Source organism: Neoarius graeffei, chromosome 4 (genome assembly GCF_027579695.1).
Source record: "Neoarius graeffei isolate fNeoGra1 chromosome 4, fNeoGra1.pri, whole genome shotgun sequence".
Classification (NCBI taxonomy): domain Eukaryota; kingdom Metazoa; phylum Chordata; class Actinopteri; order Siluriformes; family Ariidae; genus Neoarius; species Neoarius graeffei.
The window spans coordinates 64,781,926-64,808,837 of NC_083572.1; the positions used below are offsets into that span (position 1 = coordinate 64,781,926).

The 26,912-nt window shown below is 42.0% G+C and overlaps 1 protein-coding gene across 1 annotated transcript in view; it reads left to right on the top strand.

Annotated features, from left to right (window-relative positions):
- LOC132885144 (copine-9-like) overlaps positions 1–26,912 on the top strand; it is a 246,495-nt gene that overhangs the window by 113,503 nt on the left and 106,080 nt on the right. Inside the window, exon 7 of the mRNA XM_060919485.1 lies at positions 86–162. Coding sequence (XP_060775468.1) covers positions 86–162 — 77 coding nt within the window. The remainder of the gene's footprint in view (positions 1–85; positions 163–26,912) is intronic.

A 26,912-nucleotide genomic window follows, 5' to 3' on the forward strand; every position in this document is an offset into this window, starting at 1 on the left:
TACGTGCCTAAGGCTTTTGCATGGTATTGTATGCTCCATTGCTAAAAGTGCTGAGCGTGCAGTTAATATGTCTCTCTGGTTTTAGGATTTCCTGGGCCAGACATTTTGCACACTTGGAGAGATTATTGGCTCCACAGGCAGTCGTATGGAGAGAACACTATCGTGAGTCCAGTCTTTTTGATTCATTATATTCATTAACCCTGAATTACTGTAGTTAGGCACATCCTTCATATTAAACTCAATATGACCATAATTTGGTTAAGTCACTGTGGATCAGCAGTTATTCAGTGAACCAGTTCTTACATTTGTTTTAAAACCTTGGAACTTTTATGTCTCATAACAGACTACACAATCCTATAACTTCTAATATATTTCAGTCCTTTAGGTATGCTTTCACATATAACATACAGTACTGTGGCATTTAAACATGTACATAACATTTTTGTGTTTCATAATATGCACAATGTTACAGCCATAGCTGTTGAGATATTTTTCTCACATGACCCTAGCGTACTAGTAAAATGCTTAAGTTGATTAAAGATTTCAAAACACCAGCTTTTCTGATCCAGGATGTCAGACCCATGTCTTCCAGATTTGTTTAGGTTGGAGTTTTATCTAAGAAGTGGACATGCTGGAGATTTTTTGAAGATGCCATGCACAAATTGTTTTATCTGTATGCTTGATGAATGTTTATAATGTAGACATTCAGGTATCTTGCTGGGAATGCACTTTCAGCTTTGTGCCTTCTATCTGAGCCTGTTACGTTAGTGAAACCTCCCATGAAACTGCTGTTCTTTACAGCTCTTTTCTCTCCCATTTTCCTGTTGCTTTAATGTTAGTCGGCACAGATTACATGTTCCTGTCTGAAAAAAGACAATTGCTAGAGGTACATTGTCTGTGCACAAGACTCCGGTATTTTTAGGTAAAGAATTATGAAAAATCAAGACAGCAAAGTGAAATATCTTAAAATGCGAAAACTGCTATTTATTTCTCTTCATGCTCTCTTTAATGATGGCAGTGCTCGTGTTAATGGAAAATAAACCTTGACTCTCTAATAATAATCTATGGCGGATGTTGTAATTGTTACAGATTTAAGACCATACTGACTGTGTGTATAATTGAGGAGAACATTTGGAACTCAGGTAACGGGATCAGATCCCAAAGAGATCAAGTTGTTGTCCTTTAGCTGTAGGTCACCACACCAGAGACCAAACACTGTTGACCCTTCTCCATTCTCTGAGCAGTTAATAAGCACTTTCCTCATTAAACATATTGCAGTTGGAATTAATTAATATTCATTTAGAGGGATTTGATTTAGTAGTGAACTTTTCACAGTATGTAGCAACAATTCTTGGGTATTAATAGGATTTTTTTTTCTTATCAGTACTGAAACGAGTTTTATGCAGTAGGTTGTTTTAATATTTTACTTGCTCTGCCATTTGCTGTTTAGTATTTATCAATAATTGATTAAGTTCAATTCTACTTTATGGAGTACCTACACTAATCCTCAGATCTGTAATCCATAATTTACAAAATAATCATGCAGTCAAATTTTTTTGTGTGTGTATCTTCTGTTTTGCACATCATCCTCATCTCACTGTTCTCACATGGATGGGCTGAAAACCTTTTTCATTATTGATTGTATTTTCCACTTTTGCTTATATCTCTCAGATGAGATGCGATACTATGAGTCCTTGATAAGGTTTTTAAAGAGGTGCCATCTATTTTCTATATATGGATGTGACAACTGAGAACCAATAGTGCTTGGTGACTCAAAGCTAGTCAGTGGTACTGAAGCAGTAGTCCAACTGCAGAATATGGTGGGAAGATTATATAATAAAATGACAAAAGAGACAGATCTGTTTTTACTGCACTCAGCATGAGATTGTGACTATTTGTTGCATTTTCATCAGGCTCTGATTTACTAAATGTTTGCATGTATAACTTGATAACATCTGCAGAAAATATGCAAGTTGATTTACTAATAGTGTCTATCGAGGATTTCTGCCTGAATATACACTTCTACCTTATAATACAAAATACAGAGGGAGAATCAGTGCAACCAGATTAATTTAGGAACCATACTGTGATTTACTAAGCCTGAAAATCCATTTGGTAATGGTAGTTCAAATTTACAAAATACATATAACTGCAAAGCAGATTACATTTGAGCATGCCCAGTTTTGCCATGTGAGAGAGACATTTAAAGCATTTTACAAGGTTTTACTAATTTCAAAGTTTATCAAGTTCATGCCTCAGTATTTCAAAATGATTTAATATTACCACTAATAGTTAGTTTCATGTTAGATCTACAGTACCAGTCAACAATTTGGACATATCTTCTAATTAACTGGGTTTTCTTCACACTTCATGTCTTAAAGTAATGATGGACTGTCATTTCTCTTTACTTAGTTGAGTGGTTCTTGACGTAGGCTGGATTTCTACAGTTGCGGAATAGGGCTACGAGACAACATCAGAAGCGTCTTACCTGGGCTAAGGAGAGAAAGAACTGGACTGTTGCTTAGTGGTTCACTGTCCTCTTTTCAGATGAAAGTAAATTTTGCATTTCGTTTAGAAATCAAGGTCCTATTGTCTGGAGGAAGAGTGGAGAGGCACAGAATCCAAGGTCTTTGAAGTCCAGTGTGAAGTTTCCACAGTCTGTGATGATTTGGGGTGCCATGTCATCTGCTGGTGTTGGTCCACTGTGTTTTATCAAGTCCACTGAGCAACAGTCCAGTTCTTTCTCTCCTTAGCCCAGGTAAGACACTTCTGATGTTGTCTCTGGTTCAGGAGTGGCTTGATATTAGGAACGTGACAATTATAAACCCTTTCCTGAAGATGTCTGTGCATGGTGGCTCTTGACGCACTGACACCAGCCTCAGTCCACACCTTGTGAAGCTCTCCCAATTCTTGAATTGATGTTTCTTGACAATCCTCTCAAGGCTGCAGTCATTCCTGTTGCTTGTGCACCTTTTCCAGCCAGCCTTTTCAGCAATGACTTTCTGTGGCTTGCAGTGGGTGTTGATGATCATCTTCTGGAAAACTGTCAAGTCAGCAGTCTTCCCCATGATTATGGCTGCGTGTACTGAAGTAGACCAAGAGATACACAGTATTTATATTGTTTTACTCAAACTCAAAATGAAAAATTCTAATATTTTGAGATTTCTGGATTTCTGATTTTCATGAGCTATAAGCCACAATCATCAAAATGAAAAAAAAAAGCCTTGAAATATTTCACTTTACATGTAATGAATATAGAATATATGAAAGTTTAACTTTTTGAATTCAATTACAGAAATGTTGCCTTCATGTTGTCTTTGGAATAAAATTTCATCACAGCAGACAGCCTTTAATGGCCATTATACTGCATATGAAATTATGCATGTGTGACATGTTTTACTTCCAGACAGGGCCAGATTTACACTGGACGCTCAGTGCAAAGAAAAAAGATATGAATTGTGCACTTAAACTGTATTTATTTGTGGTCAGTTGCAGCTCTGATTATTAGAGGGATATAATATCTCTCTCTCTCTCTCTCTCTCTCTCTCTCTCTCTCTCTCTCTCTCTCTCTCTCTCTCTCACCACTACTTCTCTTATACACACTCAAAAATACATGAGATACTCCACTGACTTGATGGGCATGTTTCTATGGTAACTAAGAACATCTCCATCTCTGGTGTAGTTTAAGTTGAGTGAATTCTTCCATCCTTTTTACCAATTCTCTTATTGTCCCTTGTGTTGTGACATGTTTTGTTCCCAACAGCAGATCAGGGGGATGTAGAGAAAAAGTGCATCGTACAAATGTATTAGTGTTGAGTTCTATTACTAGTGTCAGTCACTTTCACTCTCACTCTTACACAGAGAGATTGATGTACCGCGTATGCACTCAAGTCTCTGAAGAATACATGGTTCTGTACAGTAGAAGAAAGCATAATCTATGAGTATTTTATGCCTGTTATGAATTCTCGTTCTCTTTCCCTCACTCTCTTTCTGCTGCTTTCAGTCTAATTTAAAATTTGAATTCTCATTAAAATACAAAGGTTTTATCATTGGCAGGGTTGTTCTATTTATTCAGAATATTTCCAAAGCAACAATACTGTGACAAAGCAGATATATAACAAACACACACGCACGCACGCACGCTCGCACACACACACACACACACACACACACACACACACATGAACCACTATATCCCTGGAAACAAGAAATGAACATTTGCACACAAATGCATAATTCCACTTTGCACCTGTCTTTGTCTTGCTATTTATGTTGTTTATTGTACTTAGATAGCTATATGTTTAGTTAGCTAGATGTTTCGCAAGCTAAATGTCTACTTAGATAGCTATAGATAGTTATTTATATACCTTGTTTTGTAATCTTCTATTTTGTCTATAAATGCACCATGGGGAGTCTGAGGGAAACAGTATTTCAATGCACTGTATCCTTGTATATGGATGTATTGACAGTAAAGCTGTCTTGAATCTTGATCATTTTTCATTCACAAACTATAGCAAATAGCAGTTTTCAGAAAATAATTTTATTCAACTCCTCAACCTCAAATACGTCACTCAAGTTCAAGCTTGATGATGACAAACAATGACATCTGTTCCAAATCAGGGAACTTATTTTTTCTTTCTTTTTCCTCCAACAATAGCCTTTGAGTATTTAAATAATATTGGCTGGCTTTTTTCCGTGGTATATTAGATATATTCCATTCAGCTAGCATGATATTGTACAAGTCTTTGACTCGTTCAATATCATGTTAGCTGAATGAAATCTATCTGATATACCACGAAAAAAGCCTTTGAATATTATTATTATTATACATGCACATTTGATGGAATATTCTAATGATCTAATGAAGTTTTGGTAGCCTTTCAGGTGTTCAACGCATCTTTCTCTTTCAAAATTCGCTCAAAATCTTCCGTACTTAACGAAGCAAACATGGTGGCCGTTTTCGTTTACAAATTGTCACAGTTGCCTGCTAGCGCAGAAGTTTTACATGTAATACGTATTTTATGCCATTTTCAATTCACTGCGACAATTTACTGCAGGTGCCGCTGGCGAACAAAGAAATGCTTCTGTGCATGCGCAGCAGAAATCTTTCTCATTGAATATTCACATCCGCGCCAATGTGTGACATGATGTCTTGACAACCATGCAGTATCGTAAACCATATTGAATGCTCATTCTCCATTGGGTAGAGTGGCATAATACATGTAGGATAAGCGATATGCTAACAATATTGCATGCTATTAAACTAAATTAATGAAACCATCTAGAAGGGAAAAGAATACATGTTTTTATTCCATTGAAAGTGTCTTGTATGTATAATAATATTTTTTTCTGGGGACACAGTACTGCAGCACGTCTGGGATTCTTTAAGTGGTATTTCATTATTATGATATTTTAGGAAGATTTTCTTTTAGTAATGATCGAGGATGTTCAGTTAAGAATGATGAATGCACAGCAGGTGGTCTGTGTGGGATTTATACATGAAATCAAAATCGTACTTCACATATGACTTTTGGGCTAGTTTGCGTATAAATATGGTAATAATAGATTAATTTTGATACTTTTTTAGATATATGTTTTTAATTTTGGAGCTCAGTAAGCAAATGATGGGTCAAGCTACTGGCCAAACCACTGTGACAATAGACAAAAAAAGAACAATGAATAATGCACCTCCTGTGCCTGTTTATTTCAGGTAATGTAATCTTATTATGTAACCCCCTAAAATATACAGTACACACACACACACACACACACACACAGAAATTGTACTTATGTACACACTTTAGAACAATTGATTTGAGCAGTAAAATCACATTTCCCAACTTTTCTTTTGTATCTGAGTGTAATGTACAGATGTGCAGTATGTCTGTCTCCCTCTACTTGTGACACTTTCAGCAGTTTTCTTTCCGTCTGGCTGCCTTGTGCATAGTGCATCTTATCTCAGCCATACTTGTGTTTTTCATCATGTAGAACTTGCCCTTATTTCACTGGGTTTACAGTGCCTTGCAGAAGTATTCATCCCCCTTGGTGTTTGTCCGGTTTTGTTGCATTACAAGCTGGAATTAAAATGGATTTTGGGGGGGTTTAGCACCATTTGATTTACACAACATGTCTACCACTTTAAAGGTGCACATTGTTGTTTTTTTATTGTGACACAAACAATAATTAAGATGAAAAAACAGAAATCTGGAGTGTGAAGTATCCCTGCCCCCCCCCCCAAAAAAAAACTTATAGATTTTTACAGCTGCAAGTCTCTTGGGGTATGTCTCTATTAGCTTAGCACATCTAGCCACTGGGATTTTTGCCCATTCCTCAAGGCAAAACTGCTCCAACTCCTTCAAGTTAGATGGGTTGTGTTGGTGTACAGCAATCTTCAAGTTATGCCACAGATTCTCAATTGGATTGAGGTCTGGGCTTTGAATAGGCCATTCCAAGACATTTAAAATGTTTCCCTTTAAACCACTCCAGTGTAGCTTTAGCAGTATGTTTAGGGTCATTGTCCTGCTAGACCGAGAACCTTCGTCCCAGTCTCAAACCTCTGGCCGACTCAAACAGGTTTTCCTCCAGAATTGCCCTGTATTTAGTGCCATCCATCTTTCCTTCAGTCCTGACCAGCTTTCCTGTCCCTGCAGATGAAAAACATCCCACAGCATGATGCTGCCACCACCATGCTTCATGGTAGGGATGGTGTTCTCAGGGTGTTGGGTTTGCACCACACATGGCGTTTCCCATAATGGCCAAAAAGTTCAATTTTTGTCTCATTTGACCAGAGAATCTTCTTCCATGTGTTTGGGGAGTCTGCCACATGCTGTTGGGCAAACTCCAAACGTGATTTTTTTTAAGCAATGACTTTTTTCTGGCCATTCTTCCATAAAGCCACGGTCTGTGGAGTGTACAGCTTAAAGTGGTCCTATGGACAGATACTCCCATCTCCACTGTGGATCTTTGCAGCTCCTTCAGCGTTATTGTTGGTGTCTTTGTTGTATCTCTGATTAATGCCCTCCTTGTCTGGTCTGTGAGTTTTGGTGGACAGCCTTCTCTTGTCAGGTTTGCAGTGGTGCCATATTCTTTCCATTTTGCTATAATGGATTTAATGGCGCTCCCTGGGATATTCAAAGTTTGGGATATTTTTTTATAACCCAACCCTGGTCTATACTTCTCCACAACTTTGTCTCTGACCTGTTTGGAGTGCTTCTTGGTTCTGATGTTGCTTGCTTAGTAGTGTTGCAGAGTCAGGGTCCTTCCAGAACAGGTTGATTTATAAATTTGGGAATAATAAACCAGAAAACACAAAACTTTTCAGACGACTTAGATCAGAGGAATCAATTAACACTTTTAGAAATGACTTGCTGGCACAAAATTGGGATGAAATATACCGAATAAAAAAGACATAAATAAAGCATATGAGGAATTCTTGAGGATATTTATATCATTATATAATACAATTTGCCCAATTGTTCAATACAGTAAAAAAGTCAAACATACAGTATGTCCATGGATTACAAGAGGTTTACAAAATGCCTGTAAAAAGAAAAATACATTGTATAGATAGTTCATAAAGCAGAAAACTAAAGAGGCAGAGGATAGATCTCATCTCATTATCTCTAGCCGCTTTATCCTTCTACAGGGTCGCAGGCAAGCTGGAGCCTATCCCAGCTGACTACGGGCAAAAGGCGGGGTACACCCTGGACAAGTCGCCAGGTCATCACAGGGCTGACACATAGACACAGACAACCATTCACACTCACATTCACACCTACGCTCAATTTAGAGTCACCAGTTAACCTAACCTGCATGTCTTTGGACTGTGGGGGAAACTGGAGCACCCGGAGGAAACCCACGCAGACACGGGGAGAACATGCAAACTCCACACAGAAAGGCCCTTGCCGGCCCCAGGGCTCAAACCCAGGACCTTCTTGCTGTGAGGCGACAGCGCTAACCACTACACCACCGTGCCGCCCGATATAAAAAATATAAAAATAAATTAACTAATATTATAAGGGCTGCTAAGAAAGAATATTATAAGAAATTATTAAATGATAACAGAAATAATATCAAAGTAATTTGGAGCACTTTGAACAGTATTATAAAAAATGGGTCAAGATATATAAATTATCCAAGGTACTTTCTTAATAATGACAAAGATGAATATAATATGGATGTGGTAGTTAATAGTTTCAACCATTACTTTGTAAACATAGGACCAGTCTTAGCAGAACAAATCCCAGATCCAGGAATATCTGTTGAAAATTTGGGCAATTTGATAGATAATAATTATTTTTCAATGTTCCTTACAGCAGTGGAAGAAAAATAAATTTTTGATATTGTTGGGAAATGTATGAACAAAAAATCTACCGACTGTGATGACACTGACATGATGATATTGAAAAATGTTATTGATGGAATATCCAAACCATTCACATATATATGCAATTTGTCATTTCTAACTGGTACGTTTCCAAACAGAATGAAAACAGCAAAAGTCATTCCTCTGTACAAAACTGGGAGCAAACACCACTTCACAAACTACAGACCTGTCTCACTACTTCCGCAATTCTCCAAAATTCTCAAAAAACTTTTCAATAACCGATTGGATACATTTATTGACAAACATAAACTACTTAGTGACAGACAATATGGATTTAGAGCATGTAGATCAACAACACTGGCTTTAATAGAATTAGTTGAAGAAATCACCAATTCCTGTAGTGGTTAGCGCTGTCGCCTCACAGCAAGAAGGCCCTGGGTTCGAGCCCCAGGGCCGGTGAGGGCCTTTCTGTGCGGAGTTTGCATGTTCTCCCCGTGTCCGCGTGGGTTTCCTCCGGGTGCTCCGGTTTCCCCCACAGTCCAAAGACATGCAGGTTAGGTTAACTGGTGACTCTAAATTGACTGTAGGTGTGAATGTGAGTGTGAATGGTTGTCTGTGTCTATGTGTCAGCCCTGCGATGACCTGGCGACTTGTCCAGGGTGTACCCCGCCTTTCGCCCGTAGTCAGCTGGGATAGGCTCCAGCTTGCCTGTGACCCTGTAGAAGGATAAAGCGGCTAGAGATAATGAGATGAGATGAGAAATCACCAATTCCATAGAGCAGAAAAAAAACATGCAGTTGGAATATTCATTGATTTAAAGAAAGCATTTGATACAATAAATCATGACATATTAATAAAAAAACTGGAACGATATGGCATCAGGGGTATAGTTTTAAACTGGGTTAAAAGCTATTTAAGTAACAGGAGACAGTTTGTGAAGCTGGGAGATTGCTCTTCCTCATGTTTGGACATAACTTGTGGTGTTCCCCAAGGGTCAGTGTTGGGACCAAAGTTTTTTATACTATATATCAACGACATATGTAGTGTATCTAAAGTAATGAAGCTTGTCTTGTTTGCTGACGATACAAATATCCTCTTTTCTGGTGATAATTTAATGGAACTATTGCAGGAGATCACAACAGAAATAAGTAAATTAAAAACATCGTTCAACAGTAACAAATTATCATTAAACTTGAACAAATCCAAAGTAATATTATTTGGTAACAACAAAACAAGCACACAAATAAATATTCAAATAGAGGGGGTTATTACAGAAAAAGTTAAGGAAATCAAATTTCTTGGAACAACTATTGATGAAAAACTCAGCTGGAAACCACATATAAAAAACATACAATCCAAAGTATCAAGAAGTATTGCAATATTAAACAAAGTCAAACAGTTTCTAGATCACAATTCACTCCGGATTCTTTACTGTTCCCTGGTTTCACCTTATTTAAGTTATTGTGCAGAGGTATGGGGCAATAATTACAAAAATACAATACATTCATTATTCATTCTCCAAAAAAGAGCAATAAGGATTATACACAAGGCTGGTTATCGGGATCATACAAATACATTATTCTTACAGTCAGAAATACTGAAATTTGCAGATCTGGTGGACTATCAAACAGCACAAATATTATTCAAAGCAAACAATAATCAACTACCACATAATATTCAAAAACTGTTCACTGAAAGAGATGGGAGTTATAATTTAAGGGGTTTATTTATATTTAAAAATTATAGGGTGCGCACAACCAAGAAAAGTTTTTGTATTTCTGTTTGTGGGGTGAAGCGGTGGAACAGTTTAAATGAGGAGCTCAAGGGATGTCCAGACATGAAGCGGTTTAAAAAGATGTACAAAAATTTGATTTTCACAAGGTATAAGGATGAAGGGGATTAATCATAACTGGCTGTTTATTGTGTAAATTTTCTTTTTTGAGTCTTCGTCTATTTGTTTTGTTTTTATTTTGTTCTCCATTGTGAGTGTGGTATTTGTAGTAAACTTGTGTGTAGACATATGGATATACATATATAATTAATTAATTATATGATATAGTCATAGAGAATTGATATCTGAATAGTTGAAGTAATAAGTAATATACAGTGTATATATGTATGTATGTATGTGTGTATACAACCCCGATTCCAAAAAAGTTGGGACAAAGTACAAATTGTAAATAAAAACGGAATGCAATGATGTGGAAGTTTCAAAATTCCATATTTTATCCAGAATAGAACATAGATGACATATCAAATGTTTAAACTGAGAAAATGTATCATTTAAAGAGAAAAATTAGGTGATTTTAAATTTCATGACAGCAACACATCTCAAAAAAGTTGGGACAAGGCCATGTTTACCACTGTGAGACATCCCCTTTTCTCTTTACAACAGTCTGTAAACGTCTGGGGACTGAGGAGACAAGTTGCTCAAGTTTAGGGTTAGGAATGTTAACCCATTCTTGTCTAATGTAGGATTCTAGTTGCTCAACTGTCTTAGGTCTTTTTTGTCGTATCTTCCATTTTATGATGCGCCAAATGTTTTCTATGGGTGAAAGATCTGGACTGCAGGCTGGCCAGTTCAGTACCCGGACCCTTCTTCTACGCAGCCATGATGCTGTAATTGATGCAGTATGTGGTTTGGCATTGTCATGTTGGAAAATGCAAGGTCTTCCCTGAAAGAGACGTCGTCTGGACGGGAGCATATGTTGCTCTAGAACCTGGATATACCTTTCAGCATTGATGGTGTCTTTCCAGATGTGTAAGCTGCCCATGCCACACGCACTAATGCAACCCCATACCATCAGAGATGCAGGCTTCTGAAGTGAGCGCTGATAACAACTTGGGTCGTCCTTCTCCTCTTTAGTCCGAATGACACGGCGTCCCTGATTTCCATAAAGAACTTCAAATTTTGATTCGTCTGACCACAGAACAGTTTTCCACTTTGTCACAGTCCATTTTAAATGAGCCTTGGCCCAGAGAAGACGTCTGCGCTTCTGGATCATGTTTAGATATGGCTTATTCTTTGAACTATAGAGTTTTAGCTGGCAACGGTGGATGGCACGGTGAATTGTGTTCACAGATAATGTTCTCTGGAAATATTCCTGAGCCCATTTTGTGATTTCCAATACAGAAGCATGCCTGTATGTGATGCAGTGCCGTCTAAGGGCCAGAAGATCACGGGCACCCAGTATGGTTTTCCGGCCTTGACCCTTACGCACAGAGATTCTTCCAGATTCTCTGAATCTTTTGATGATATTATGCACTGTAGATAATGATATGTTCAAACTCTTTGCAATTTTACACTGTCGAACTCCTTTCTGATATTGCTCCACTATTTGTCGGCGCAGAATTAGGGGGATTGGTAATCCTCTTCCCATCTTTACTTCTGAGAGCCGCTGCCACTCCAAGATGCTCTTTTTATACCCAGTCATGTTAATGACCTATTGACAATTGACCTAATGAATTGCAATTTGGTCCTCCAGCTGTTCCTTTTTTGTACCTTTAACTTTTCCAGCGTCTTATTGCCCCTGTCCCAACTTTTTTGAGATGTGTTGCTGTCATGAAATTTCAAATGAGCCAATATTTGGCATGAAATTTCAAAATGTCTCACTTTCGACATTTGATATGTTGTTGTAACGGTTCAGTATTCGTGGGTGGAGCACAGAGGACGGCAGGACAGAGATCAGGTTTGACAGAACGTTTTATTGCCACACTTTTCAGCATAACAAATCAAATCAAGTTTATTTGTATAGCGCTTTTAACAATAAACATTGTCGCAAAGCAGCTTTACAGAATTTGAACGACTTAAAACATGAGCTAATTTTATCCCTAATCTATCCCCAATGAGCAAGCCTGTGGCGACGGTGGCAAGGAAAAACTCCCTCAGACGACATGAGGAAGAAACCTCGAGAGGAACCAGACTCAAAAGGGAACCCATCCTCATTTGGGCAACAACAGACAGCCTGACTATAATATTAACAGTTTTAACAGGTATAACCCTCAACTGTCCTCATAGGGCCGTCCTTCACAGGAGCGGTGTGATAAAACTCTGACCAGACACAGGGCACCAGGATGGATCAAGCGGGTCCGAGGGGCAGAAGAGGCCAGCATCTCAATCCCAGGATCAACATGTAACTCAGAGGGACAGATTGGGGGGGGGAGAAGAGAGAGAGAAAGAAAACAAAGGTTGTTAGGTATGCCCTAAAAATGACAAGTATTAAATCTGTGTGGTAGACTCGCAGAGACGAGAGTCTTTACATCAGGCATAACACACAACAATGGCACGTTAATATGGTAAAAAATATCATGACCTGCTCTGGCTGGATGCTTGATTGGGTGATGGGAGCACACTCCTCAGCAATGATGAGATGCAGATGGGACCCTTAGGGCTGGCCAAGACAATTCAGTTACATTTCACCGGGTCTGGGACATGCGACAGAATGTCTGACGGCCGATTCCCTGCAGGCTACGATAGCCAGTCGAGGTCTCCACCCTCTCCACCAAAAGATTTCCTGTTGACTCCATGTAACTCAGAGGGACAGATTTGGGGTGGGGGGAGGGAAAGAAAACACAGGTTGTTAGGTATGCCCAATGTCACCTGAATAAGTAGGAGCAGTATACATATTGCACCGAGTACAAACAGGGACTCCGGCAACTAACTATGACAGCATAACTAAAAGGAGAGAGCCAGAAGGTAACACAGGCATGAGGGAGCCCCGGGACATAAAGCAGCCAGCCACTACACCATCAACAAACTCGAGTGAGCAAGTGAGTGGGGACTGACAGCATCCATACATCCCAGTTTACCAAAACACTCTATGTCTGAGGACCCTCCAGATCTACTCCTTTACCTCATAAACACCATTAACAAAAGGCTTGACTAAACAGATATGTTTTCAGCCTAGACTTAAATGCTGAGACTGTGTCTGATTCCCGAACACTACTTGGAAGGCTGTTCCATAACTGTGGGGCTTTGTAAGAAAAGGCTCTGCCCCCTGATGTAGCCTTCACTATACGAGGTACCAGCAGATAGCCTGCACCTTTTGATCTAAGTAGGCATGGCGGGTCATAGAGGAGCAGAAGTTCACTCAGGTACTGTGGTGCGAGACCATTTAGTGCTTTAAAGGTCAATAGTAATATTTTATAATCAATACGAAATTTGATTGGGAGCCAATGCAGTGTGGATAAGACAGGCGTGATGAGGTCATATTTTCTAGTTCTAGTAAGGACTCTTGCTGCTGCATTTTGAACTAACTGGAGCTTGTTTATGCACTTATTGGAACATCCAGACAGTAAGGCATTACAATAATCCAACCTGGAGGTAACGAAAGCATGGACTAATTTTTCTGCATCATGCAATGACATTAAATTTCTTATCTTTGCAATATTTCTGAGATGAAAGAAAGCTATCCGGGTGATGTTATCAATGTGAGTTTCGAATGAAAGACTGGGGTCAATAATCACTCCGAGGTCTTTTACTGCTGCACGTGAAGAAACAGAAAGGCCATCCAGAGTCACTGTGTAATCAGAAAACTTACTTCTAGCTGTATGTGGTCCTAGCACAAGTACTTCAGTCTTGTCAGAGTTAAGCAGAAGGAAATTAATAAGCATAACACTTAAGCAAGGAAATTAAAAAGCATAAAACTTTGGTATGCACTTTGCAGACACACACACACTCAGCGTCTGGTTCGGGAAGAGCTCCTCTGCCCTCTGCTCTCCCTCCCTAAATAGGGCGCGGTCACTGGGAAGACACACACAAACAGGTTAATTGCAGTCAGGTGTAGTGATTCTGCCACTTACCTTCCCTAACTCCGCCCTCCTGTCACAGACCGGCGCTTGACCACGCCCCCGCTGCCACATACCCCCACCGCCCGACTCAGGCCGGGCGGCCGTCCGGCCTGCAGCCGACTCCCCCCCCCCGATGGGAGAGGAAGTCCGCCACGACCATCTGCGTCCCCGGCCTGTGGACCACCTTAAAATTGAAGGGTTGGAGTGCCAGATACCAACGGGTGATCCGCGCATTGGCATCTTTCATGCGGTGGAGCCACTGGAGGGGCGTGTGGTCCGAACAGAGGGTGAAAGGGCGCCCCAGCAGGTAGTAACGGAGGGCGAGGACCGCCCACTTGATCACCAGACACTCTCTATTGTGCTGTAGCGCCCCTCACGCACTGACAGCTTCCTGCTGATGTACAGGATGGGGCGATCCTCCCCCTCCACCTCCTGGGACAAAACCGCCCCCAGCCCTCTGTCCAATGCATCGGTCTGCAACACAAAGGGGAGAGAAAAGTCAGGGGAGTGTAAAAGTGGCCCCCCACACAGTGCAGCCTTTACCTCCGAAAAAGCCCGCTGGCATTGCTCCGTCCACTGGACCGGATCTGGTGCCCCCTTTTTAGTGAGATCAGTCAGCGGGCTGGTAACGTCTGAATAATTAAGTATAAACCTACGGTAATAGCTAGCCAGCCCCAGGAACTGTCTCACCCCCTTTTTGGTCTTGGGCCTCGGGCAGGCTGCAATTGCTGCCGTCTTATTAATTTGGGGACGCACCTGCCCGTTGCCCAAGTGGAAGCCCAGATACCGTACTTCCACCCGCCCAATCGCACACTTCTTTGGGTTGGCTGTGAGCCCCGCTCGCCTCAGTGACCTAAGGACGGCCCTCAGATGTTCGAGGTGCCGCTGCCAGTCATTATTATAGATGATGATATCATCCAGATAAGCGGCCGCATAAGTGGCGTGAGGGCAGAGGACTCTGTCCATCAGCCGCTGAAATGTCGCGGGTGCCCCAAACAGCCCAAACGGAAGGGTGACGAATTGGTGTAGACCAAACGGTGTGGAAAAGGCCGTTTTTTCTCGGGATAGTGGAGTCAAAGGGATCTGCCAATATCCCTTCGTCAAATCCAGCGTCGAATAAAAGCGAGCAGTGCCGAGTCGATCGAGCAACTCATCAATACGAGGCATTGGGTACGCGTCGAATTTAGACACCGCATTGACTTTTCTGTAGTCCACACAGAACCGGACCGACCCGTTGGCCTTGGGTACCAAGACCACCGGGCTGCTCCAGTCACTGTGGGACTCCTCGACGATGCCCATTTCGAGCATGGTCTCTAGTTCTTCCCGAACCACCTTTTTTTTGTGTTCGGGTAGTCTGTAAGGGCGGCTACGCACTACTACCCCCGGGGGCGTCTCTATGTGGTGCTCTATGAGGTTAGTGCGACCGGGCAGGGGCGAGAACACATCCGAAAACTCAGTCTGCAACTGGGCGACCTCTGTGAGCTGGGTCGGGGAGAGGTGGTCTCCACAGGGGACCGTAGGGGTACGTGATGTCAATGCCCCTTTTTGAACCTCCAGCCCCAGCTCCGCCTTCTCCGGAACCACCGACACCAACGCCACGGGGACCTCCTCCTTCCAGAGTTTAAGGAGATTGAGGTGGTAAACTTGTAGCGCCCCACCCCTGTCCGTTCGCCTCACCTCGTAGTCGACGTCCCCGACTCGCCGTGTGACCTCAAAGGGACCTTGCCACTTGGCGATCAATTTGGAGCTCGAAGTGGGCAACAGTACGAGTACTTTATCTCCCTGGGTGAACTCCCTAAGGCGCGTACCCTTGTTGTACAAGTGGGCTTGCCGTTCCTGGGCCTGCCGCAAATTCTCCTGAGTTAGGTGGGTGAGCGTGTGGAGTTTTGCGCGCAGGTCCATAACGTATTGAATTTCGTTCTTGCTTTGTGAAGGTCCCTCCTCCCAATTTTCCCGCAGCACGTCTAGGATGCCGCGTGGCTTACGCCCATATAATAATTCGAATGGGGAGAACCCCGTGGAGGCTTGGGGAACCTCTCGCACTGAGAACAACAAGGGCTCGAGCCACTTATCCCAATTACGTGCGTCCTCACTTACGAATTTTTTAATGATATTTTTGAGGGTGCGATTGAACCGTTCCACTAAACCGTCCGTTTGGGGGTGATACACACTGGTGCGGATCGGCTTAATCCCCAATAACCCATACAGTTCGCGCAGTGTCCATGACATAAATGTAGTGCATAAATGACATAAATCAGTCAGAATCTCTTTCGGGATTCCGGCTCGGGAGATGACGCGGAAGAGTGCCTCATACTACATGCTGAGATATTGCGCAGAGGCACTGCTTCCGGGTATTGCATTGCGTAGTCCACCAGAACTAATATAAAGCTAATATAAAGCGGTACCCTCATACTGACCGATCTAATGGCCCAACAAGATCCATCCCAATTCTCTCAAACGGGGTCTCGATCAATGGAAGAGGGCGCAAAGGCGCTTTTGGAATGGCCGCTGGATTTACTAACTGGCATTCGCGGCATGCCGTACACCACCTACGAACATCGCCGCGAATCCCCGGCCAATAGAATCAGGCCATTATTCGGGCTAGTGTCTTGTCCTGCCCTTGGTGTCCAGCCATGGGATTAAAGTGAGCCGCCTGGAATACCAATTCCTGGCGGCTCTTTGGAATTAAAAGCTGCGTGATTTGCTCTTTCATCTGAGTGTCCTGCGTCACTCGGTATAATCTATCCCTCATAATAGAGAAATAGGGGAAGGACCGGGGGGTGTTCGGCGGGAGCGTTTGACCATCGATTACTCTCACTTGGTCAAACGCATGTCGCAGAGTCTTGTCTCGCGATTGTTCTAATGGGAAATCCGTGAGGGATTCCCCGAGAGAGAGAGGAGGAGCCTGGGGCTCCTCACTCTGACGCGGAGATGACGTAGATGGCTCTGCGACAGCTGCTCCCGCCAAAGCGACACCGGGACCTCCCTCTGCTAAATGGCAGGACCCACTCTCTACTAAGCGCATCAACAAACCCCGAAATCCCGGCCAATCAGTCCCCAAAATCAAAGAGTGGGTAAGGCGAGGATTAACCGCCGCCTTCACTATAAATTTTTCTCCTCGGAAGAAAATGTGGACTGACACCAAAGGGTAGCTGTGAACATCCCTGTGCACACACAACAGCTTCACCCCCGTGCTCCCCCCAATGCCTCGTTTTGCACCAGGCTTTGGTGAATTGAGGTCTGATTACAGCCAGAATCCACCAACGCCTGATATGTATCCCCTTGGATACTCACCGGTATGCGATACGCTCCGGCCCGATCGAGGGCGGCCTCTGGTGCGTCGGGGATCCGAACCACCGCGCCCACCTCCATCGCCATGCACTGCTGTTGACAGTGGCCCGGCTCCCCGCAGCGCCAGCAAACCGGCCCGGGCTTTCCCTCTGCACCGGTGATCCTGGGCTCACTCACTTGAGGGGGGGGAGAGACAGACACAGAAGGGAGAAACGGGAGGGCACAGCGGGTGCGGCGGGCCGGCTGGGGTGGGGCCGGCCCCTGCCTCCGCGGTGGGGGGAATGGGCGAGGACAGGACACAGGAGGGGGGAGAGAGAGAGAAGATGCCATCTGCTGTCCTGCCGCCGGGACAGCCGCCAAATGGTCCTCCGCCAGCTCGACTGCCTGATCCAGCGACGCTGGGCGGTGGCACTGGACCCACTCCGCAGTTCCTGCTGGCAAGCGAGCGACGAACTGTTCCAGCACCACCTGGTCGATGATTCCCTCGGCGTCGCGGTTGTTGGCCCTCAGCCACCGCCAGCAGGCGTCCCGGAGCTGCTGGCCAAACGCGAACGGCCGGCCGACTTCCTCCAAGCGCAACGCGCGGAAGCGCTGGCGCTGCTGTTCTGGGGTGCGCCCCACACGCTGGAGGACGGCCCGGCGGAGGTCCACGTAGGCCAGCCGGCGGTCGGCGGGGAGCTGTAGCACGGCCAGCTGTGCCTCTCCCGTTAGCAGGGGGAGGAGGCACGCCGCGCGCTGCTCCATCGGCCACCCCGAGGCTTCGGCGACTTGCTCGAAGAGCATGATGAACACCTCGGGGTCGTCCTGCGGGCCCATCTTGGTGACGGTGAGGGGAGACGGGCCCACAGTAGGAGCGCTGGTGAACCCCGCCGACGCGAGGAGGTGCCGGAACGCCTCTCGATCTTCTTGTTGGGCCAACACCAAAAAAAAAAAGCTCTAAAAGCTCTAAAATATTAAAATCATAAAGTCTTAACACTTTGTGCAGCAATAAGGCTAATATAAATCTATAAAACTTGGCGCTGTTCAGACACATTTCTGATCAATAATACACATTTCATATCAAAATAAGCAGAATGTTCTGATGACACGACAGCAATGTCCAGACAGAATGAAACCTTCAAACAATGTCTAGCTGAGACAGAAGGTCATCCCAACTGAACAGAATAAATCCCTACAACCCTGTCACAAAATAAATTACTGCCTTCTTGGTCAAGAATAAATACTTACAATTATTTATCCTTACAAAGGAATAAAACCTTACAGCACTGCAGCAATGTGACTTTGAAACTTGGTCCATTTCAGTGTCCCAAGTACTGTATACTCAGATTGATGACACGTATGTGAACAGAACAAATGAACTCAGACCCCTAAAGGGAACTGTACTCAGACCAACTCCAAAGAAACTTGTGGGTTGCTGTACATACACAGCTCCAGCTTTCTATAACCTAAGAGAAATTAAGTAAAAAATAATACTGAAATGGCTTTCCATAGAATTATGTGGTCCCAAAACAATGTCAGCAGTGTTAGGTGGCAACATGACAGATCGGCTAATAGAGGTGTTGTTATAGAGCTTAGAGCTTATGGTTCAGTGACAGGTACAATAGTTATTATTCTATCCACATTCACTGGGTATGAACAATCATGTGCTCTGATTGGCTACTCTACTACTAGGCTATCAGTTCATATACTGTGAGAAGAGAAAAGCAAAATGGCGGCGAGTGTTGCTGAACCAACCGAGGACGAAATAAAAACTCTACCCGACCCCCCCCCCCCCCCCCCCCAAAAAAAAGCAACAACATATCAAATAAAAGTATATGATGGTAAGAACATATCTTTTTTATTTTTCAGTCATTTGTATTATAGCATTTTTCACAAATTGCTATTGTCATTTCGCCAGTTTGTTTACCGTACATTCTAAGCGGAAATGATTTTGTCGGACATTTTGTGTAAAGTTTTTATTTATCGAATTTGCAAAAAAATAAAAATGCTGTTGAGAGCGTGACTCATTCAGCCATTAGTGGCTCACAGTCAGCATTCCAGTTCATCCCAAAAGTGTTCAGTGGGGTTGAGTTCAGGTAATTAAAGCTACAGCATACAGTTACCTTCTGTATGATTATGTGCGGCCAATTTCGTGGCAACAGTTTGGAGAACCACATACAGTATGGGTGTGATGGTCAGGTGTCCACATACTTTTGAACAGACAGTGTCGTAATAAATGCTGTATATCAGTAAACACATTTGAGTGAAATGTTTAGTAGATACTGAACTGAAAATACATGCAAGAATTATTGAACTTTGTAAGTCTATGCAGCTGAGACCAAATAGAAAATGAGTAATATAGATTTGACAGATTTGGTCCACCCTGACCTCAGCAGCAGCAATTACAATATTCATATTTGATTCAATACATTTTTGATGCACACACACACACACACACACACACACAGTCCTACACATCACATTCTTCTTCATTATTTAACAGGTAGCAGTCTCTGACCTACATAAAATAAAAGCTTTTTTTTTTACTTTAATTTATTTTTATCTCCTCTTCCAGTTTAATGACCTCAGCATAAAGAATCTCTCTCTCTCTCTCTCTCTCTCTCTCTCCTAGAAGATTAGAAATTCACAATGTTTTGCATGAAAATCCAGCAGTACCTTCTATAACCGACGCAGTCCAGAAGCAGGAGGTGGAGACGGAGGATGATTTCGGAGCGCCTCTCTGCTTATAGAGTAGTTTGCCTTTCCAAAGAGCAAACACTACTCCTGTCTTACATTAACCCTGATAATACTGACCTGACCTAATGACTGATCTAATGTTTTAATCTAGTTTTGATCTAGTCACAATCAAATGTGACTAGTAAAGAAGAGAAGCAAAATAGTCTGTCTCTCTCTCTCTCTCTCTCTCTCTGTCTTTCACACACACACACACACACACACACACACACACACACATATTTTTGTCAGTCACAGTTGCCCAATCCAAAGCCCAGCATGGTTTGTTTGCGTCTTAAATGATGCTCAGTGTGTTGTGTCTCATCGGCAAGTCGTAAGTAATTCTAATATGACTGATGAAATATTAAAAGGCCATATGTAGCCAGGTTTGATGTGCCTCTGTGGAGTTTGACTGATACTGTAGTAACTGGCACAGTGTCAGATGTTTGATCAAACTCCAAAGTCAGAGAGTGAAAGAGTGTGGGAAAGACTTTCCACCAGACATGAACACTAAACATGGTTCATATTTCCTTTTATGATGATGCCCTTTCTTTAATTTTGATTAGACCACTAAATAAACCGGAGTAATCAGTTTCCACTGGGATTCAATATACTCTTATGAAGCAATTTTCTTTTCTGTTAACTGTTTCTGGACTCGTCTGAAATGAGAAGTTTGTTAATGCTGAGACATTCTGTATCTTTTCTGATTATGCAGTTTTTTCGGTCTCTCGGTCTTATTTCAGGATATTCCTGTGCGTTGCCATGGAGAGGAGACTTTAGAGTCTATGTATGTGTGTGTGTGTGTGTGTGTGTGTGTGTGTGTGTGTGTTTGTATGTAATTTCTTGTAGATTAGTTTGCATATGTATGTCAGAGCCTTTGGTTTCTTTTCTGCTCTGTAAGCTGTATTGTGTTCATCTATAGCAAGACTATTGTCCTTTTTACACAGATATTCTGTAATACTGGTCTAAAAAAGGCACCTCAATATTCCGCCTTTAGTGATTTACACCGAACCAAAGAAATATAAATATCCCGTGAATGCTTTCGAACAACAGCGGGGAAACCAAGTGTTGAGGTGCTTTTGTTAGTTGTGTACCGTTTATACCACTCTTCAAACACAAGCAAAGTTACTGAGCATCATATGCAACATTTCCATTTAATAATAATAATTCACATTTAAGGGAAATAACAGCATCAATATATATAACATGTTTGTGTCCTTTAGCCAAGCCTTTTTTTTCAGGAAAAAAAAGTCTGTCAAGGAAAGCTGCGCTCGCAAATAGGGAGAGAGAGAGAAAGAGGGGAGTGGAGACTTGTGTAAGCAACATGTTTGTGCAATCAGAAACATGTTGGAGGAGAAAGTGAAGAGAAGTAGGAAGCAATTTGAGGCACAAAGGTGTGAGGACCTTAGACACTGTAGATGGGGTCATTTAAATGTGCGCTGGTCTCAGAAAGAAGGATGTTAAGGTCAAAAAACATCTCACCCCATCCCACCGTGCCACATGTCCCTTTTACACACGTCAATTCCGGCTCTGTTACTACTGATCGTTCCAGCTCAGAGGCAGAACAACACAGAACCCCGTTCTGCATTCAGACATTTTATACAGAATTCAAGGCAGAAAAAAGGCGTAAGATTCCTGCCTTGGAGAAGCAGGGTAAAAGGGACTTATAATATGAGAGAACAAAGGGATTAACTGATTTAATGCTGGGAAACATTTTGAGAGTAGCTTATGATGATATGTGTGGCATCCTCTTTCCAATGTGGACTGGGTTTTTTTATCATCAACACTGAAGCATTTTGGACTATTTGCAGCCTAATGGAAGATATGGCAAATTAAACACTGGTTTCACGACGTCTGTGCCATAGTTATCTCTCTTCACACAAACATACCCATTCTGCCTTGTTTAATTTGCTTTGATTGGTTAGCTTTTGCACTCTAAATTATACCAATCTATTCATAGTAATTAATATCAGATCAGACATGGTACATCATAGCATATTACTGAATGAATTAAGTTAAATTACAACTGCTATTTATGAAGAGGCACGTCTAAACTGCCACAGAGTCTTATTGATATGTATGAACCAGCCAACGAAATGAGCTATTTAGAGGCATCACTGAACCGCTTACTCATTTACACACACACACACACACACACACACACACACACACACACACGAAAAATAAAATATTTTTTTCCCTCCATTTTCTCGCCAATTTGCTCACCTGCCTATTCCCACCCACTAAGTAGCTCTCTCCTATCACGCAACAGCTACCAACCAGGGAGGGTAAAAGCTAATATGTGCTACTTCTGAAACATATAAAGGGAGCCAAATCTATCTTTTAAAACTGGTGCTCATACTGAGTCACAAAGCAGTGTAACATACTCAGAGGAAAGTGCTTTCTGCCCTCTTCCACATACAACAGATCACAAATTCCCACAATAGGTGGTTTGCATCCGATGTCACATCCACCTCATTAAATATGCAAGACATGAAGTGGTGGTCAGCTAAGCTCACTGCTCACAAAGTGTTACTATCACGCTTGCGTTGTTTTGCGCTGTTCGAATCAATCAAACCATGAAATTGATAAAAGTTTCTTCTGGGTTCCCTGTGACGTGATAAAGGATAAAAAAGCAAAGGATTTTACCAAAATACGATAAGAATGGTGGCTCTTGAACCTTTCGCTGCGATGGAAGGGAGCAGAGTTGAAGAACGCTCCAGTTTGCAATGATCACTTCGTGAAAGGTTTGTAAATTGCTCTGATTTATTTCGTTTGGATTTGCAAATCACTTTTTTTTCTCACCATTTTCCATTATTTCGTGATGTTTTGAAGTTCAGGAGATGCTTAAGTATTCAGATGTGTTTTTGTTTCCTGTTTGATCATGGTCACCATATTGTAAACTAACACGTATGTTTTCACTTTATTTATCAGGATGTCCTAGCAATCTTTACAAGGACGATGATCTAGATTGGGCTCCTACAGTGAGCTAGATGGATAAAATAATCGAGATGATGCACAGAAACACAAAAGCAGAGCTCATAAGTGAACAGCAAGAAACTGTTTACCTGGCCATGCAGTTACAGTGAGCCGTGATAACCTCTTCTCCATCCTGTTTCACCAATAACCAGGTCTTTAAAGGTGTTTCTGTGGATCTTTGTGAATGACTTAGCTGGAAGAGCAGAGCAGGAAGGATTGAGAATCGAGCGACTGTGGTTTATTTACACCTGATCCTAAAACTTGTAGCGTCCTAGCAAACATCGCAAAGACGCGTACAAAGAGCCCAGAAATGCCTGCTTACCTGGGCATAAACGAAACAGCATTTATCTTGTAGTGTCCTGATCCCCAGATCTGTAACCCAGCCACATATAAAAAGTTGTTCTCCTCCATGCTCTTCCAGATTTTTATCTGTTTGTCCATGTAGAACGATGTCTGCAGCATCAGGTAGTTTGAGGTGTTGGGGAACTCAACAGATGGATAATTTTCCAACTCATAGGAAATATCTTTTTTTGATAGCATGTAAGGATCTAATCCCATTGCAAAGAGCAACTTTCTGAAGGTATCTTGACCCTGCATTGGCCTCTAAACTGCGAAAATAGTTGGAGACGGTTTCACTCGCTCTTCGCATAAAGGCAGCCAAATCGGTTTGCCTGACCACCAGTTCATTCACTGGAATAAACTTGCAAGCAAAAGTCATGCGACTGAATGCAACCTATTGGCTAGTGTTGCCGTGATTGACAGGGGAGAGGGTTGGGCAAATCAAAGAGTGAATTTAAAGAGCCAACTTGTTCTGACTTGACTTATCACTAGCTTTTTACCTCATCAGCAAAAACCTCAATTAGATGACTATATGATAAGAAAGTTCTTAAATTAGTTACTAGCATACTTTTTGCTATCTGTGTATGTTGGCCTCCACTGAAGATTGCAGTAAAGTGACTGAAGTGTGCTAACATATAAAAGTTCAGTTTCCAATTTCAGTATTTCAACAGAAGCCATCTATTTAAATACACACAAGTCATGGAAATGCATTGCGTCAATTGACTCGTTTACTAAATTATGGACCTGCTAGTTATAAGTGGCCTCAATTCTGAAGTAGGGCAACTAACATTACAACCACTCTCTCAGAAGAAAAAAAATGTTTACATGTAACTTATTTGCAGTACTTTCCATATGTTGAATCACTGTTCTGTAACAAGCATAGCATCATATCAGACTTCACTTAAATGCTCTGTATGTTATGTTCTGCACCAACGTATTTTAAAAGTAGACGGCCTTTCAGTTTCATAAAATTGGTGAAATTTAGTTCCCTCTGAAATTTGGTCATTGTATATATGTTTATTTTTGTAATATCTAAAAAAAAAACCCAGGCCATTCTGTGGCTGGGAAGTTATTTAATTTGAGGGGATTCCTTAGCAAATAACGTACATGAAATCGCTCGCTTCGCACAGTCAAGCAGACAGAGGAAGGCCATGTGCGCATGTGCACGCTCACTTTAGTTGTCATCTTCTTCTTCATCTTTTGGGTTTTACAGCAGCTGGTATCCACAGTGTTGCATTACTGCCATCTACAGGTTTACCTTGATGGCGCACTGACAGTTACATCATTCTGTCACTAAACGAACAGCTGATCACACCAAGGTGCTCGCTGACCGCCGATATTTATTAGTTTGGTCCTGCGTTTCCTTTCCTTCGCAAAATAACGTCTTTTCTTCTCGCTTTCCATTACTGTAGTTGGTCTTTCATGTTTCATTCACACACTCGCATCCTCCATTTTTCTCTCCTGTTTCAAATTTGTATCCCACAATGCCTTGCATGAATGAGGAAAACCCACCACGTGATGCAAGACATAGTATCTTGTATTGTGTCATGGTAAAGCAGGAAAAAAAAGTGGAGAATTTAGGGCCATGTGGCCCGTAATTCATCTCATCTCATTATCTCTAGCCGCTTTATCCTGTTCTACAGGGTCGCAGGCAAGCTGGAGCCTATCCCAGCTGACTACGGGCGAGAGGCGGGGTACACCCTGGACAAGTCGCCAGGTCATCACAGGGCTGACACATAGACACAGACAACCATTCACACTCACATTCACACCTACGGTCAATTTAGAGTCACCAGTTAACCTAACCTGCATGTCTTTGGACTGTGGGGGAAACCGGAGCACCCGGAGGAAACCCACACGGACACGGTGAGAACATGCAAACTCTGCACAGAAAGGCCCTCGCCGGCGAACCCGGACCTTCTTGCTGTGAGGCGACAGCGCTAACCACTACACCACCGTGCCGCCCCCGTAATTCATTAATTGTTCTATTTTTTTAAAAATAATAATAAAATTAAATTGGAAGTCTGTGGTTCGAATTCACGAGCTTTCGGTCCACTAAACCAAAATAATTGGGTGTCAGGGAAAATTCTTTTTATGATCTACACTTGAAAAATCTGAAAGGCATTCTAGCTTTAACCAAGCTGACCTCTGCCACTGTGCTATTGAAATAATATTAATATGTAATAAACAATTTATCCATTTTTTAAAACATATTGAGCGTAGCTTACATTGTACCTAAAGTTTGTGCTTTTTTTCACGCACTATGATTACTGGGTTCATGAAATCTACTTCTGCTCTTCTCTCCAGTCAGGCCATACCACATTTCCAGATATATTTTCAAAATATGGAGTTTTTACCCTGTAAATTCTTTAGCCTACTCAGATTACAGAGAGATTCTGCATTTAGAAAACAGCCCATGCCTTGACTGCTTTACCATGTAACGTATGCATGTGCCTGAACATTGATATTCAGTGTAGAGAAGGTGCTGCAGATAATTTGCAGGCAAAGGCTTTTTTTTTGTGAAACTGGGTTGAACATTAGCATGGGTATGAAGAGTTTTGCATGGAAGATATGAGAATGTCTCTCATCATTCCAGTCCTGTATATCTGGCAAAACTGGAGTTATTTTGTCTGTCCTTAAATGACTAATAGAGCTGCTGTTCAAATAAAGTCATCCGGATACAGTCAAGAACAATTGAATTCTCAAAACGGATTTACTTTCATCAGCATATTGAAGTTCGTATATTGAGCTTATCTTTTAGTACTACATTTTATTGTTTGGTACAAAGAAATTGGCAGACTGAATTTTTTTTGTTCACTTTGTAAAACTTTGTAAAAGAAATCCTTTTAATGAAACATCCTATCATTTCTTAGACCCTGGTATTTTTCATCAAAGCAAAAATAACCGCAAACACTGTTATTATAAAAGTTCTATGTGAAATGATTTTCTGTTGTATTACTTAAGTTTTTACTTTTGTTGTTTCCCAGGGAGCTTTTTAACATTTGTTTAAATATGACTATTGAGAACTTTATACAACACTGGAGAAAATGACCTCAGCTGGTTCATCCTGAGGTGCAAAGCATTATTAGGCTATTTTTAAGTTGTTGGTTTTTTTAAATATACTTTTGTTTCATCCATCCATCCCATCCATTATCCATAAACGCTTATCCTGTACAGGGTCGTGGGCAAGCTGGATCCTATCCCAGCTGACTATGGGCGAGAGGCGGAGTACACTCTGTACAAGTCACCAGGCCATTGCAGGACAAACAACCATTCACACTCACATTCACACTTACGGTCAATTTAGAGCCACCAATTAACCTAACCTGCATGTCTTTGGACTGTGGGGGAAACCGGAGCACCCGGAGGAAACCCACACAAACATGGGGAGAACATGCAAACTCCATACAGAAAGGCCCCCGTCAGCCATTGGACTTGAACCCAGAACCTTCTTGCCGCCGTGCCGCCCCACTTT